This window comes from Octopus sinensis, linkage group LG9 (assembly GCF_006345805.1).
Source record: "Octopus sinensis linkage group LG9, ASM634580v1, whole genome shotgun sequence".
Classification (NCBI taxonomy): domain Eukaryota; kingdom Metazoa; phylum Mollusca; class Cephalopoda; order Octopoda; family Octopodidae; genus Octopus; species Octopus sinensis.
In genome coordinates, this window is record NC_043005.1 from 56477062 (window position 1) to 56494561 (window position 17500).

At 35.6% G+C, this 17500-nt stretch overlaps 1 protein-coding gene across 1 annotated transcript in view; it reads right to left on the minus strand.

The window, feature by feature from the left end:
• The window catches only part of LOC115215734 (dual specificity tyrosine-phosphorylation-regulated kinase 4), a 164727-nt gene that overhangs the window by 37724 nt on the left and 109503 nt on the right, over positions 1 to 17500 (minus strand). Inside the window, exons 3-5 of the mRNA XM_036505978.1 lie at positions 6225 to 6513; positions 903 to 1066; positions 68 to 204 (exon numbers count right to left, since the gene is read on the minus strand). Of these exons, the coding sequence (XP_036361871.1) occupies positions 68 to 204; positions 903 to 1066; positions 6225 to 6513 (590 nt within the window). The remainder of the gene's footprint in view (positions 1 to 67; positions 205 to 902; positions 1067 to 6224; positions 6514 to 17500) is intronic.

Genomic DNA, 17500 nt, shown 5'->3' on the forward strand with positions numbered 1-17500 from the left:
TAATATATGTTATTATAATGAAGAGATAAAATACTTTGTTAATTAGATAAACTGATATTATAAATACCTTTTCTTATTTCGAATGATTTTAATGGCAACTTCTTCCTGATCTTTGTAATCGTAGGCCTTCACTACCTGGCCGAAAGATCCTTTACCGAGTACTTCAATAATCTCATACCTGTAGGAAATATGGTCGCCCATTACCTGATAACAGAAAGCAAACAGTATTATGTTCTCAATAATCAAGCTTCCAGATAAATGTGTTTTATGTAGGTATAGAATTCTTTCATAATATTCTGGGTTTCGTGACCCTTTTCAGTTACTTAGTAGGCTCATTTCGCTATTTTGCCGTATTCTTTCGAAGCCTAGTACTTATTCTATCGGTTCCCCTTGGCCGAACCGCTAGGTTACAGAGATGTAAACACACCAAAATCGGTTGTCAAGCGATGTTGGTGGGGACAAACACAGACACACACACACACACACACACACACACACACACACACACATATATATATATAGACTGAAACTGAAAGAAGCCTGTTCGTATGTTTGTATATATATATATAAGTGTGTGTGTGTGTGTATGTGTATATATATATGTATGTATATATATGTGTGTGTGTGTGTATGACAGTCATTTCCTGTAAGCGTTAGTTTATATGCATGTATGTATGTATGTATGTAGATAGATACATAGACACATACATAGATACATACATACATACATACAAGCATGCATACATACATACAGACAGACAGACAGACAGACATATATACATACATACATGCAGATAAAGTGATACATCTAATACATAATATTGGTTTCAAATTTTGGCACAAGGCCAGCAATTTGGGGGTCGGGACAAAATAAAGACAAAAGAAAAGAAAGACGTGCCAACCTTCAGGTATGATCCATTTTCATCGTCATATCCACAATTTCCAGGTTTTCCAGGACAACCATCAATTTTCTTGGCATCAAGTCCAAGAAACCAAACCTCCGGATAATCAAAGATCTCTGAGTATTCATAACTTGTTAACCTATCTTTGTATAGACTTAAGGATTCTGTAAAACAACCAGAAATATTTACGTTATATATATATATAATAGGCGCAGGAGTGGTTGTGTAGTAAGAAGCTTGCTTCCCAACAACATGGTTCTGGGTTCAGTCTCACTGCGTGGCACCTTGGGCAAGTGTCTTCTACTATAGCCTTGAGCCGACCAAAGCCTTGAGAGTAGATTTGGTAGATAGAAACTGTAAGAAGCCTGTTCTATATATATAGGTATGTATGCATGTATATATGTATGTATGTATTTGTGTCTGCGTTTGTTCCCCCACCATCGCTTGGCAACCGATGCTGGTGTATTTATGTCCTCGTAACTTAGCGGTTCGGCATAAGAGACTGATAGAATAAATACTAAGCTTACAAAGAATATGTACTGGGGTCGATTTGTTTGACTGATGGCTGTGCTCCAGCATGACCGCAGTCAAATGACTGAAATAAGTAAAAGAGTAGAAGAGTAAATATATATTTAAACATAAATATGAGAGATCACTATATGGATCCCTTGTATGCTAAAAATAGAGGTCAATATATATGTATTCTTTTATTCTTTTACTTGTTTCGATCATTTGACTCCTTCCACGTACTTACTCTATCAGTATTTTTGGCCGAACCGCTACGTTATGGGGACGTAAACACACCAACACTGGTTGTCAAGAGGTGATGAGATGATAAATACACACACACACACACACACACACACACACATAAACACACGTACCTATACACAGGTGCTATGAGTAAATTGTCGCTATTTTATATTTTTAATTTAGCGCATTGTTTGTTTTTATTTTGTCGACTACACGGTATAGTAGGGTTAGTTGGGCACCGTCTGTAAGAAAAACAGCACCATGACGCAATTCACTCTGCCCGAAATTTGGAAATAACATGCTGTACTACTTGGCATTTGCGCCGGATGCTCAAAGACGAACATTTTAGAGTGTTTGGGTGCCAATCTGAGTACAGTGCAATCTGAATACATGTACCGAGAGTGATAAAAATCAAACATCCCGTCAACATCAGGGTGTTTAGAGTGATCACTACTGATGGCGACGTTATGCCTCCATTCATTTTCCCACACGGGCGCACGCTCTACATGGAGGCCTACATCAAGTGCCTGGAGGAGGTAGTGCTGCTCTGGGTCAAGAGGGTGGCTGCTAGAAGACCTTATATCTGGCAACAGGACTCTGCATCATACCACATAAGCAGGAGAACCCAGTCATGGCTGTGAGACAATTTCTACGACCACATCATCCCGAACATCGGGTCACCTAGTTCCCCAGACTGCAACCCACTTGATTATTATGTGTGAGGCGCAGACCAACAAACCTCCTTGTAACACGAAAGATGAACTGAAGGCAAGGATTGTGGCAACATTCACCAACTTAAACCAGGAGACCGTCCAGAAAGTTTCAGGAGATTCCGAAGTCATCTGGAGACCGTGATTGAAGCCAACAGAGATTTTATTGAATAAATTACTCTTTAGAATTTCAAGATATTTTTATGTAAATTTAGTAAGTATAACTGCTAAAATGAAATGTCAGTGTTATTTTCATTTTGTGTAATTTAGACGACAGTTTATTCACCCTACCCTGTATGTGTGTGTGTGTGTGTTGTTGTTGTTGTTGTTGTTGTTGTTGTTGTGTGTATGACGGGTTCCTTTCTCTTTCCCGTCTATTAAATCCACTCACAAGGCTTTTGTAAAAGACACTTAACCAAGGTACCGTACAGTGGATTTGAATTCAGAACTATGTGACTGGAAAGCAAGCTTCTTACCCCACAGCCACGCATGCACCTATATTCTTCATAAAAGCTTAATTCGTTCTGCAAAATAGAAAGAAATCCAAAGACAAAATATTTTTTATGCTTTGCATTTCATTTCTTACTTCCATCCGGCTTTTCAATGATAGTGGCATTTCTGCAGGACCGAGATGGGTAGCGTGTGCGTGTTAAAAATGTCCGAGTATACTCAACCAGATGATGATGCATTGTATGTACGTGTGTGCGTATGAGTGAGCGTGCATGTGTCTGTCTATCTCTCTATATATATATATATATATAGACACACACATATAACATATATATGTGTGTATGTGTGTGTGTGTGTCTATATATATATATATATATATATATATATAGACACACACATATATCACATATATATGTGTGTATGTGTGTGTGTGTGTCTATATATATATATATATATATATATAAACATATACTACAGGGTTAGCCAAGAGTTACGTGACAGTAAATTAAAACCATTTAATTCCAAGCATCTAAATATAAAACATGAAAATTGTTCAAATTGAAGTCCTTCTTGAGCGACATGTTCTTCCAGTCGAGTCAATACAGAATTGCAGATAATATTTATGGAATTTTGAGTTACTGTCGAGTGACTTTTGGTCAAACCTGTACACACGCATACTTCATTCCACTTTGCTTCATTCCACATTGCTACAGTCCCTCTTTTGATTAGAGGAGAATGCTGGCCAGTTGGCAAAGCCAGTAGGATGGCATTATTAGGAAGCTAAAATGGTGCGAAGCGCATTGTGACCAACGACATGTAACGACACCTGATAGTACGATCAGTCATGTGGTCACGTGCTACAGGTAGTGTTTAACAATATATGGAGTATGTTCTGCATTAAATAAACACCATCTGATGTGAAACACGATAGAAAATGTACAGTTGGTATATGTATTTTTCTTTCATATAAAGTGTGACAGTTACTGGGAAGTTTCGCCGTTGAGCGATATAAGATATAGATGTGTGTGTGTGTGTGTGTGTGTGTGTGTGTGTGTGTGTGTGTGTGCGTGTGTGAGTGAGTGCGTGTGTGTGTGTGTGTATTAACAGGAGGTGTATGAAGCACCGTTGAATATAAAATGTGTGTGTACAATTATATTTAACGTGGAAAGACCTTTCGCTGTGGAAATAGTATCTGGAAAAACTTATCTTCATAGATTATATGTATGAAAATACGCAATCTTTTCTGCATCAGTTTCGAATACTGAAACAGCTGTTCACAGATCAGCAAGAAAAGTTTTTCTTTTATTTTAAGAGAGGGGTATAGCACAGTTGTTGATATATACGAAACTTGATGAATATGGAATTAATTAACTGGAGGCTCATGAAGCAGCGTTGAATGAAAATATGTGTAGAAAATTATACTTAAAACGTTTGTGTAGATTCGGACGTAGGAAGAGCTTTTGCTGCGGAGATAGTCGTGGCTCCTTACAACTAGTATTTCTGAAAACATATTATTGGACTATGAATCATGTATTTAATGTATTTCAAAATACGTATTTTGAAATTTTCATTACACGATCAATTGGAGATTTGGTTCAGACACAAAATCAATTCCAGTTGGTTGATACTTTTCTCAAGTACTAGTTTAGCATCATGGATATAAACGTGTTGTGGTTTAGTAGGGTTAAATACCTAATAGGTATACTTTTAATGGGAAACACACTTGCCCACACTTGCTGGAGCTGTGAAGTGCACAGTTCTATACAGGGATTTTTATATTTTTTCATAAACAAGGGGATGGATACTGACATTAAGCTTAGGGATTATATAATGTACAAGTATAAAGAAAGAATTAAAGAAAAAAGGACTCATAATATTGAATGTTATCGATAAAATCGAGTGGAAATAGGGGGGGTGTTGCATTCCACAGTTCCTATACACGAGCTGCCATTGTGTGTGTCACACACTAGACATAGTATTTTCTCTGGTTTTCTTTCTTAGAGAAAGTATAACACTGAGGAAATGATAGTAACGTGTTGGCTCTATGAACATCTGTGGTTTATGAGAAGTTTAATTTTTAACTAAGAAAATATGGTTATGGGGATATCGATAACTAGTTAGAATGCTAGAAAAACAAACTGCTGGAGAGTGGTTGTAAGGGAGATACATTTTGAATAGTTCTTGAAAAATATAATCTTGACCATGAGGTTAAGATATTAGATTAGTGACCATATCGTTATAAGTTCAAATACGTAATATTACAATAGTTTGCTGTCTTGTGTCCTTAAATAAAGCAGATAACCTGATTTGCACTGGTTTCTCTAACCGGTAACAAAACAAGACCCAGTCAATGTTTTCCTGTCGGTAAAGGATATTCGAAACTTTGAGCCAAACCTTAACCATTTAAAACGTAACTTGGTTTCGAGTTAAAGAAGACTTATAAGGTTATAACACCACACCGTCTCCTTCATATAAATTATAAAATACAATAAGTGGGTCGATACGATGTCAGAATTTTGCGTGAATGTTTGATGGTATGTATCCTAACTCTAGAATTGTATCTGGATATGGCACAATTGTGTCTGGATATGGCACAAATTCAATCATAAAATCCTCACGGAAAGTCAGTTATTTTTATGGCCGAAGAGACAGCAAGTGTGAGTAGATGTACAAAAAGGAGAAAGAGAAATAAATACGTGTAAAAGAGTTTATGAGAGAATGGATGCATATGTTGTCATGTCATCAGGTGAAATGGCTGTCTGTTAGATACTGAAATAGTTTAGTTAGTTATGTTACAGATATTATGGTACATGAGTTGCTATGAGGTACATCAGTTTCTAACAAACAATGGGGTTATCAAAGGATTTGTCATAAGGAAATTGCAAAAGAGCTGGCTATAGAACGATATTTTTTTTCTACTATTTGAAAATTTCAACTGGTTTCTACGTGCACACGTACATACATACAATGCATCATCATCTGATTGAGCTTACTCGGACATTTTTAACACGCACACGCTACCCCTCTCGGTCCTGCAGAAATGCCACTATCATTGGAAAGCCGGATGGAAGTAGGGAATGAAATGCAAAGCATAAAAAATACTTTGTCTTTGGATTTCTTTCTACTTCGCAGAACAAATTAATTCTAATTAAATAAATAAGCGATTGAGCATAGAAATTCATCCTTAAATGTGAGCCATTGTTTGACTTGTCGGCCTAATTTTTGCTATCTAAAGGGTATGACAAGACTACTACAGAAGGCAGTGTGTGTGCTTGTGTGTGTGTGTGTGTGTGTGTGTGTGTGTGTGTGTGTGTGTGGTACTCTCGTATACTGGTCTTACCATTTGGTACAGGTTTTGCCATCTTCACATAAGAACAACGTTATAAAAAGAAAATCAGTGAGAGATTACCTGCCGGCGTTAAAGGCAAATGATTGCCATAATGATCCAAATGACAATTGCTTCTATCGGTGATATCATGATAACTGTTGCTTGTTACGTCAGGAGAAATGGGAGATTTTTCCAGTCGACTATTAATTTGTAATTCTGGCAATTGAGGAGCTGGTTTCTTGTTCAACGTATAACTGTCATCCTTTGCATAGTTATGATTCTTACATCGGGCATTAACTAGCTGGACAGGATCGACCCCATTCAACTGTGGTAGGTTTGTTGTCGGGGCGACAGTAGCTACTGGTTTTTTCTGAGACAAAAGAAAATCAAAAGGGAGAAACATATTATAAATTAGTAAATAGTATTCTACATATTAAAGGATAAATATTTATTTGTGATGATACACGAACTATTGCAATTGGGATTGAGCAGTGGTTCGGCAGAATCAGTAAACTTCGACTTCGACTTCGGTCATAAGTCCCCCAGAAAACATTCGCTTAACTCAGTTTCCGTGATGCGCAATAAGTAAAACTTCGAAAACTTGTCTAATGGTATTTATTTACGTTTCTGAGTTCAAATTCCGCCGAGGTCGACTTTGCCCTTCATCCTTTCGGGGTCGATTAGATAAGTACCAGTTACGCACTGGGGTCGATATAATCGACTTAATCCGTTTGTCTGTCCTTGTTTGTCCCCTCTGTGTTTAACCCCTTGTGGGTAGTAAAGAAATAGGTATTTATTTACGTTTCTTTACGTTGTTAGGTTAAGTCTAATCGAAGCCTACATTACCTTTCATTCATCACAAATTGGGAATCAGATGTATAAATATCATTTAGCAACTTGCAAAATAAAACCACCCTGAGGGCGTCCTTTCTGTTAATATCATAATATAACGAGTCGAACATCTTCAATTGACCTAGATTACTCATGGAGTCAGTAAACAAAAACGTCCCACAACACAACATTTATATTATCTGCTCTGTATCACCACTATAAATTGGTCACCGTCGTTTTCGATAATGAATATTTCAAATGATCGATAAACCGTCTGTTCGTTGATTTATCCTGTTAGCATGTTAGTAGGTCAGTATTCCAGAGATATATGTTGTACTCTCAACATTATATATATATATATTGCTCTATTATTTTTTTATCGGTTTCAGCCAGAGAATGCAGCCATGCTGGGGCACCGCCATTAGGTCTAATGCTGGTTTATTTTAGACTCACTTTCCGGTTCTTCCCCTCTGAAATAAATTTGGTGAAGTAGTTGCCTATCTTTGCAGTTTTTGCAATGATATGGTTTCATATGGTATGTCAAATGTCTGAGACCTTTTGGAAAGGTACTGAAAAGTTGCAGATCTGTGAACCCTAAACTGTTACAGTACTGGGTTCATTCTCTGGATGAAGAGAGCGGATCTTTGGTAATAGGTAGTGGGGTCCAGCTTGGAGATAGATATAGCCTTCAATCTCAAAGATAGGTGTTACACCTTCTAGGATCTGTTCTATCAAATGTAATCTTAGTTTAAACAACAACAGCAACAATCTCACTACCGTACAACACACAACATGCATATATTATCCCACAATAAAGAGAAGTAGAATAGCTGGAGACCACCACGTCTCTGTCCTTCGCATATCTGTATTTATCAATGCGTATCTTTCACACCTTCACTCCAAGGATTAAAGCCTCAATTCGTTTAAACTTGTGCAGTAATCCATTTGAGTCAATCCTCTTGGTTTGGTAGCGTGGGATTGCACCGAATTCTGTTGTTAATTTCACACTCTATGGCGATAATAATTGGGGCGTAGAACTCCTGCAGCTGAAAGCGAATATTCTCCGTAGAAGCAACATAAATCTCTTTTTTTTTTCCATGTAGTGAATGATCTCAGAATCCAGACAGTCGGTCGACTGCACATTGTTGCGCACAGAATAATGGATCATCACTCATGTAGATTCCCTGGTCTTGTGTATTCCGACTGCAATCTGCTTGTTAGTCGATATCGAAATGCTCGAAACTTGTCAGCTTTAACTGCGTATTTTCTTCAACCCACTCGTATATTGCGTTCAAATATTTCTGTAGTTTTAAGGTATTTTCAGGGTCCTTGACTGCTTACGATACTTTTATATCATCAGCATAGCTGGTAAATGTGGTTGACGGACCTTTTCTGTTTGGCTGCCAAAATTTCAAAAATCAAAGTTTATTGAAAATTTTTAATTTGGTACATTAATGTAGTTTTCCAAGCTGAATTGCTGGAGATATTTCACTTTTTCCAGAAAATATTTTTTTTAAAGTTAGAGAAGCTTAATAATTTTCACCCAGTCAGGAGACAGAATTTGGAAGCTGTCATTTTGTACGTGACTGCACATTTTGTCAACATCCTGAAAATAGCACGTGGGTTTTTATATGAAACCGTAAACAAAAGAATTACGCACGACATATAGCCCTTCATAGCTTATTGTTTTTTGGAATTTTCAGAAACTTTTTGCGGACTTGTATTCTACACATGGAAATTCATCCGATCATGCCCCCACCAAAAAAAAAAAAAAGGTGGGTGTGCGTGATTTAAGGCCTATTTCGCTGTTATTTTTAGCACACCTCACAATCACCTCAATGACAGAAGAAAAACAAGTAAACAACACGTATTTTGTAGTTTTAAGCATTCAATATGCATTTAATGCAATAACCAGCACATTACAAATTAAATATTTCTCAAAATAAGTAACTTATAGCACAAACTTATGTATGCATTCCTCCAGTGTGTCAGGATTCCGACATGGCACTCGCATAAAGAAAAACCTGTCTGTTCTCGCGACATACTCCTCCAAGAGCCCACTACACAGGTAGGGCTCTTCTTCGGTTGTACTCTCGTCTTGAGAAGACTATTTCGTTGATCTCAACAATCTTCCCAGGGCCAACAACCTTAATTGGATGCCAGAGTAGGTTCTCCGCACATTCTTACTTAACAGAGCTGTTATAATCAACATCTGTACAATGGTCCATCTCCAGTTCTTCAACACAAAACCGGACTGAAGTCAATTCCTTAACCTATGAGTAAAGGAAGAGCACTACAGTCCTAAGAGGAAGGGTGCCACCGCCAAACTATGTGTCTTTCCTCTCTGACACAGAATCCACGCATCCTTAGCGCGAGCATCACCAATACATATTCCCACTACGTTTTCTTGTACTTATAAAATGCTTCTTCGTTTTCAGTAATTTTCTTTTAAGTATAACGCCTTTTTCTTGCAAGTATGAAACCGCATCCTCCTGTGATTTAAGGCCTATTTGGTTGCTATTTTTAGCTCACATGACCATGACTTCAATGACTGGAATATATTTATTAACACGTGCTTTCTCGCGGACAAAAGAGTTATCGTATTTGGCTTGTTACTATGGAAACAGGCATGAATGTATCTGTGGCTTTCGATTGGCTAAATTTAACCAAAATCTTCGGACCTTAATACCTAGTAACTCTTTATGTATTGATTTATAGCGAAAATTGTTTTCATGGCATTGATTAGCATATAAAAGTATATCATTACACAGAAAATGAAACCAATTTGAACAGAAATTGAAGAGATTGGCACCCAAACAGAAATTGGCAGCCAAATGGAAAAGATCCTGGCTGTCTGTGACTGAGGGTATGTCTGAGAGAATCACCACGAAAAGTACTAGTCCCGGTACAGTTTTATGGGGAATTCGCTAAGTATTGGTATCTCCTCAGAGAGGCCCTTATTGGCAGCGATTGTTTGACTCTTATTTTTTAAAAAGTCATGCAGCCTTTCCCCGAGTTTTCCAATGTTTGCACAGTTTATAACATTTCCATGATATTGATTCATGGAGTTCGCGGTGCTCTCAAAAATATTTGTTGGTCATGGATGGAATGTCTTCCAATATCAATCTGTTCTATCAAATGTAATCTTAGTTTAAACAAGAACAGCAACAATCTCACTACCGTACAACACACAACGTGCATGTATTATCCCACAATAAAGAGAAGTAGAATAGCTGGAGACCACCACATCTCTGTCCTTCGCATATCTGTATTCCATATCTATGTTTCCGTAAGAAAGTTAATCAACAACTACATCGGTATCAACAATAGCTGCAACATGAACTATAAAAAAACAGCTGCAGTGATAACAACCACAACAGCAGTAGCAGCAGCAGCAACAACAAAAATAACATTTGTAACTGTCAATAACGAGCTTTTATTTGGTCGCTTAGCTTGCTAGAAACAGCGACCATGTCTTTCTTGAATTATTGTCAACTCTACTGTTTAAAAAAATTGTTGAGAAATATTGAAGATTGTACTTTTAGATACACCATTTGAATAAAAAGACGGGATGGTAATGGATGAAACGATTTGAACAAAGGCCTATTCAAGGTCAGTTAGACAGCTAATGCTCTTATCTCAGCCTTCGTGATCCTAGCTAATAAATGATGTAGACAATAAGAACACTGAATGAAATAACAGACTAAGCATTCAGTTTTCTTCAATGCCAGTCTCCAGGCAAAACACCACAACTATATTATGGTAACCATTTTTCTTCTTTTACTTGGATGTTATTTATCAAAACTAAATAGCAGTAAGTAATATATTTATTAGAAAATTAATGACTTATAACTGGGGCGCTAAATAGTGAACCATTTAGTCTTGGCATGTCGGAATTTTAATACTTTTAACAGTTCTACTATCGAAATATCGTTTACATATTTACATGCGCATTAATTTTAGGTAAATGCATTATATAAAATAATATTAAAATTAAAACATTAAATTTTCAAAGTTCATCACGTGTTTTATATATTGGTTTGTCCGGAAAATTCGTGCCGATTTTATAGTAGCTTACCATTTTGACTCACACTCCCGGGCATCTCAATTCTGGGAAGAGGGTATTTTCAAGTTAAGGGAAAGATGGAGACGCATTGTGCAACAAAATGGTTCATATTTTGTTGATTAAAAATGTAATGGCAAGTATTTATTGACCTTTTACTTTCCTTTAAAAATCGGCACGAACTTTCCGGACAAACCAATATATATATATATATATATAGTGCAAACAAGGGAGTCAGAGAAAGGCAGAATGCCACTTAAATCTGAACACTACTATAGAAATATTCTTTTAAAAAAACTTTTCTTCTAATTTTTCTAAATTTAATTATTTAATCGTTACAGTTGAAAAGGTCTCAAAATGGCCGAAACCGGTACTGAAATGTTCACTATAAAATTATTTTAGCATTTTCTATTTTTTACTTGTTTTTTCATATATATATATATATATACTTATCGCTTTTTCTTTTTTTTTCTTTTTACTTTGTTTCAGTCATTTGACTGAGGCCATGCTGGAACACCGCCTTAAAGGGATATAGTCGAAGTAATCGAACCTAGGACTTATTCTTTGTAAGCTTAGTACTTATTCTATCGGTCACTTTTGCCGAACAGCTAAGTTACGGGGATATAAACACACGAGTATCGGTTGTCAGGCGATGATTAGGGGACAAACACAAAGACACACACACACAAATACATACATACATCATACATACATATATATATATATATATATATATATATATATATATATATATAGTTCAGATTTATAGAAAACAAAAGATGAAGACGTGTAGGAACAACAAACAAGTGTATTAGTTTGACGCTCGGCAAAAGTGGAAAAGTGTGTACTCTCATTCTATCTCCTCCTCTCCCCTCTCTCTTTCGCCTCCCCTCTCTCTCTCATCCTCCTCTCTCTCTCTCTCTCACACACACACACACACACACAACACACACACACACACGTACAAGTGGTCAAAATTCTGGATCCCTTCTCATATAGTTGTTAGTCGGCTTTATGCCACTTTCCTGTTCGTAACTACTTTTCTAGCCATCTTCAAAACATATTCTATTGTTGTATTCAGAATTGATATTTCGTTTGCACTAAAACAAATTAATTACGAAATTCAGAGTATATAAAACACTTATGTGTCAAAATAAATATTTTATTAATTTACATTCAATAATCACTCAAGAATGACACAAAGTCACGGTTTTTTTTGTTTTTTTTTTATTTATAGCCAATCTACAGTGAGACACAATCACACTACCTTCGGTATCCAATCAACGTTAAGGCCTGATAATACCTGATAGTGAAACTGGTTAACGGAAAATTCCGTGGACGCCCATCGAGCGCACACACACACACACACACACACACACACACACAGATACACACACATATGTATGTATGTATGTACATATATAGGGAGAATTCACAAAAAAAACAAAAGACGAAGACAGTTGGTGTAGACAACAAATAGATGTATTAGTATAAAGCTCAGGAAGTGAAAAAGTCTTTAACATTTCGAGCCTATGCTCTTATACAGAAAGGGACACAGAAAGAAACAAGGAGAGAAAAAAATATGTACATATATATACACAAATACATATGCTTACGTATCTATATGTGCATGTATGTATGTATGTATGTATGTATGTATGTATGTATGTATGTATGTATGTATGTATGTATGTATGTAGTGTATGTATGTATGTATGTATGTATGTATGTATGTATGTGCGTACGTATGTCTCTTCTATTTTTAATTATTATATATGTTCCACTGAAGAGGGACCCAGTTTCCAACAAAGATACAAGGCTCCATTCTTGGGATGTTGTCAGCGCAGACAAATTCACATTTGGAAATTGAGAAAAATCTTGCATATTTGTACCGTTCCATTCACAGACAGCTCTTGTAATGTACGAATTAGCCGGTCGATTTCTCATGTATGTATGTATTTAGGAGGTATATAATAGAATCATAACCAAAAATCGAACCTAAGTCACTACGTTCATTTGCTGTTTTCGTTAATTCTGTACTTTGAATCCATTTGTTTATCTTGTCAGAAATTCACGCTCATTTTCGGTGAAAAAAAAAATTAACCTAGATAAATTTAATCCGTCTCCAATTATGGTTCCCTAATCCAGCCTCCAACCAGATATTTTATATATTTACGACTGTTTACAAGGCAATGGTTAATTTCCATATTTCAGCTTTGGAAAATATTTCACCCAATCACTAACATGTTTCTTCCACGCGAGCCTTGAAATTTTTATTTCCTCCGTCCACACGGTTATTGGCAGATTACTCTAACGGTACTGAAAGAGAGAAATTTACGGTGTAAACCAGGAAATTCTCAACCATTTTTTATCTATTCTTTAATTCATGTATTCTTTTATTTGTTTCAGCATTTGATTGCGGCCATGCTTGAGCACCGCCTTTCGTCGAACAATTATTCTATCGGTCTCTTTTGCCGAACCGCTGGTTTACGGGGACGTAAACACACCAACACCGGTTGTCAAGCGATGATGGGGAGTGGGGCGGACAAACACAGACACACAAACATATACATATATACCGTATTTGATGGCCTATAAGACGCACCTTTTTTACTGAAAAATGGCTTTAAAAATTCCCTTGCGTCCAATGCACTCAATGTACGCTCAAAACTCGTGACTGTTGGCCTAAATTATATATCAGAAGTCACGTAGATGTAGCTGCCATCTATTGGTGAACAATCGCCTACGGTATGTTTATATCGAATGTAGATGCAATAAATTGCTTATAATTACCGGATAACAAAGTTATACAGGTAAGTGGAGGAATTAAAGCATTATTTTAGTGGTAATTTATTTTACAAAAGTAAATGTATTCCCAACTAAAGAAATTTAACACCACCTTTGACCCAAATCATGCAAAATTCTAAGAGGTTCATAAGGCCTACTCAAGTTTTTACCAAACTTGGTGTGTTGACTTAATGCAATGCAAAAGCAGTATATCTCAAATTTCAACTTTCAAGTTTAAGTAGTTTAGAAGTTATAGAGTTATTAATTTGTTACCACTTAGGCCCTTCTTTAGGAAATATCCTTTTACTCTCCTTTTTAATTTTGTGACACTAAAACCTCTGACTATATTAACTGTTTTTCAGAATAGTAAGCTTATCCAACTAGAGTATCTAAAATAATGTCCCATCAGAGAAGTGCTTGTGTCACTCGAAGAAACAAAAAAAAATTTGGACGAAGAATCTCGTGCAATTTCAAGACTCATAGGAAAAGAAGACCTGTTCTTCTTGAAGAGCATTCTTTGGTAAACTACTACAGGATACCAATGAAACTTCAAATTGTCGGTTGCTACCTGTTTCTTGGCGGTACCATCAAAGGAAGGAAAGAAAGAACAAAAGAAATCTCGAAAGAAGTAACTTTTTTATGACAAAAGAAATTAAATTTTCATTATTTATTAATATGTGCTGAATACCGACGATAAATGTGTAAATCGAGGGAAATACGATTCATTGAAAGGAATTTTTGATATCACAAAAGAAAATGGTGAATGGCTGTGCAGTGAGGATAGAAGGTTATATTATCTTCAAATTGAAAGCAAGGAACAGGCTGGGCATGCAACTGGAAAGGCAGCCAGTTTCAAAATTATCCATCCATCCATCCAAAAGAAGAAAAGTGTCCTTAATGCCAACTTCAATCAGAGCAACTCTAGTGTCATCACCAATATCTGAAGCAGAGAGTGAAGGTGAATATCAAGAGTCTGTAAAATCAGACGAAGAATCCACACAAACAAGGAGGAAGTATAGCAAAGCTGGAACTCCAGCCAAGTTAGTAATATCTTCCAAGCTATAAGCCAAAAAAGCAGCAAAAGTTTGTCGATAATTATCTCAAAATGGAATCAATGTCGAGACTCCTTCCCAATCTGGTATTCACAGATCGACTATCAAAGAAACTGTTAAACTAAAACGAAATGAAAAAAAAACGCTACATTTAGAAAACTGGTCATTACATTTTGATGTTAAACATATTGATGACCAAGAATACCAAGTGCTAGTTTTAAAGAATGAACAGAAAGAAGTTAAGTTAGAAGCACTCCAATTAACAAACGGAAAATACAATACTGTGGTGAAAGGGATAACAGTTGTTTTAGATGAATACAATTTATGGATGATTGTCGCTGATACAATGAGTGTGAACACTGGTAAAAAAATGGCATTGTCATTCAGTTGCAAAGACTGTTTGCTCAAAAGGGTTTGAAAGAACCGCAATTTATTGGCATCAGTATCATATCCTTGATAGAGTTCTTCGTGTTGTAATGGCTAACGAACTTGAAGAAAAAAAGTCGTCTCCCAATATTCGTTAGCCATTACAACTCGAAGAACTCTATCAAGGATATGATACTGATACCAATAAATTGCGGTTCTTTCAATCCCTTTTGAGCAAACAGTCTTTGCAACTGAATGACAATGCCATTTACCCCAGTGTTCACACTCGTTGTATCAGCGGTGATCATCCATAAATTGTATTCATCTAAAACAGCTGTTATCCCTTTCACAACAATATCGGCTTTTCCGTTTGGTAATTGGAGTGCTTCTAACTTAATGTGAGACCAGAAGAAATGCCGCTAAGCATTTCGCCCGTCGTGCTAACGATTCCACTATCTTGTCGCCTTTATCCCTCAAAATAGCACATCGTTAATAGCTAAATGCTTTTATAGCAGAAAACAGCTATGAACCTAGCTAAAATCTGTGCTAGAGGGCTAGTAGCTCTAGCATCGTCGAAACTTAAATGATTATAATAAAACGGTAGATTGATCATTTTCAACAGTGTTAACATCACAAATGACTAAAATAGACTTAAATGCGGTAATCCGCAAGAGTATGAAGTTATCGTTATATATATATATATATATATATATATATATATATTTCAGTTATTGGATTGTGGTGCACACTCAGTCAGTCTCTTGTGCTAGAATCTCACCATCAGCATACATCTTGAAGCGAAAATGAAATGTAAATCTGGGAACATATGAAGCATCTTACATCACCTTTTGAGGTTCTTTTTCACCGTGCATTGCATCTGGTGTTATTACATCGTTCAACGCCCACTAGGGAGCAGTGCAGAATGAAACCGAAACGATTGCTGTGCTAATAAATGCTTCTAGTTACACTCCCTTTCCGTATTGATCTTTTAATACACACACACATATATATATATACACATATATGTGTGTGTGTATGTGTATATAGATAGATAGACATTATATATATATAATTAGATATATATCAATTAGATATATATATATATATATATACATATACATGTGTGTATATGTATATGTATATGTATATATATATATATATATATATATATATATATATATATAATATATATATATATACACATATTTATATATACTCACATGTGTATGAATATATATATATATATTATATTATATATATATATACATGCATACGTATATATATATATATATATATATATACATGCATACGTAAATTCCTTAGTGTATTAAATCAAAAGAATAATAACATACGATAGATAATTTTCAGATATAGATATATAATTATATAATTTCCTGAGCGTCAATAATACTTTAATTGTTCCACGTCCTGCGTTGCTGTGTTTTTTTCTCTTTTTTTCTGTGTTTTCTTGTTTGGATTAACTTTATAATATATATATATATATATATATATATATATATATATTATATATATATATATATATATATATATATATATATATATATATACATATGTGTCATATACATCTATATATATATAATCCGGAGTAGTAGAAGCACACTCTAAAAAAATGGGGCGAAAATTGGGTGACCAAAACGGGGCAATGTGTGTAAAAATAACAAATAATTTAAAGGATTAATTAAGTTTTATTTATGAAATAGTGTTGTTTTGAACTTTCTACAGAAAATGGTCTATGTCTGTGATGGTGAGTTGGGGAGGATACTAGGAATGTGGTCTTAGAACCAAGTGGGTAGCAGCCTGAAAATGTAGAGCAGTAAGCAGCCTTCCACATTAATATATGTATTAATATATATACCAATTGAGGACTGAACACGAAAAGTGGACAGTCAACATGCTAGATATAGACGTCAAATCGTCATTCTCCACAAAAGATTATGTTCTCAAATCAAACTCAGTACTTGTATTAATATATATATATAGCTGGAATTTACAGAAAAACAAAAGACGAAGATAGGTGTATAAAGAACAAACGTGTATTAGTTCAACGCTCGGGAGGGTGAGAAAGTCTTTTACGTTTCGAGCCTACGCTCTTCAACAGAAAGTAACACGAGAAAATAACAGAGAGAGAATTTTTAAAAAGCTTTAGAGGCTTGAGAGAAAACAGAATAAGAAAAAAAAAACGAGTAAAAAAAACCAATGTGAAAAAGCATAAAGTTCAAAAAAGTTCAAAAAGGTTC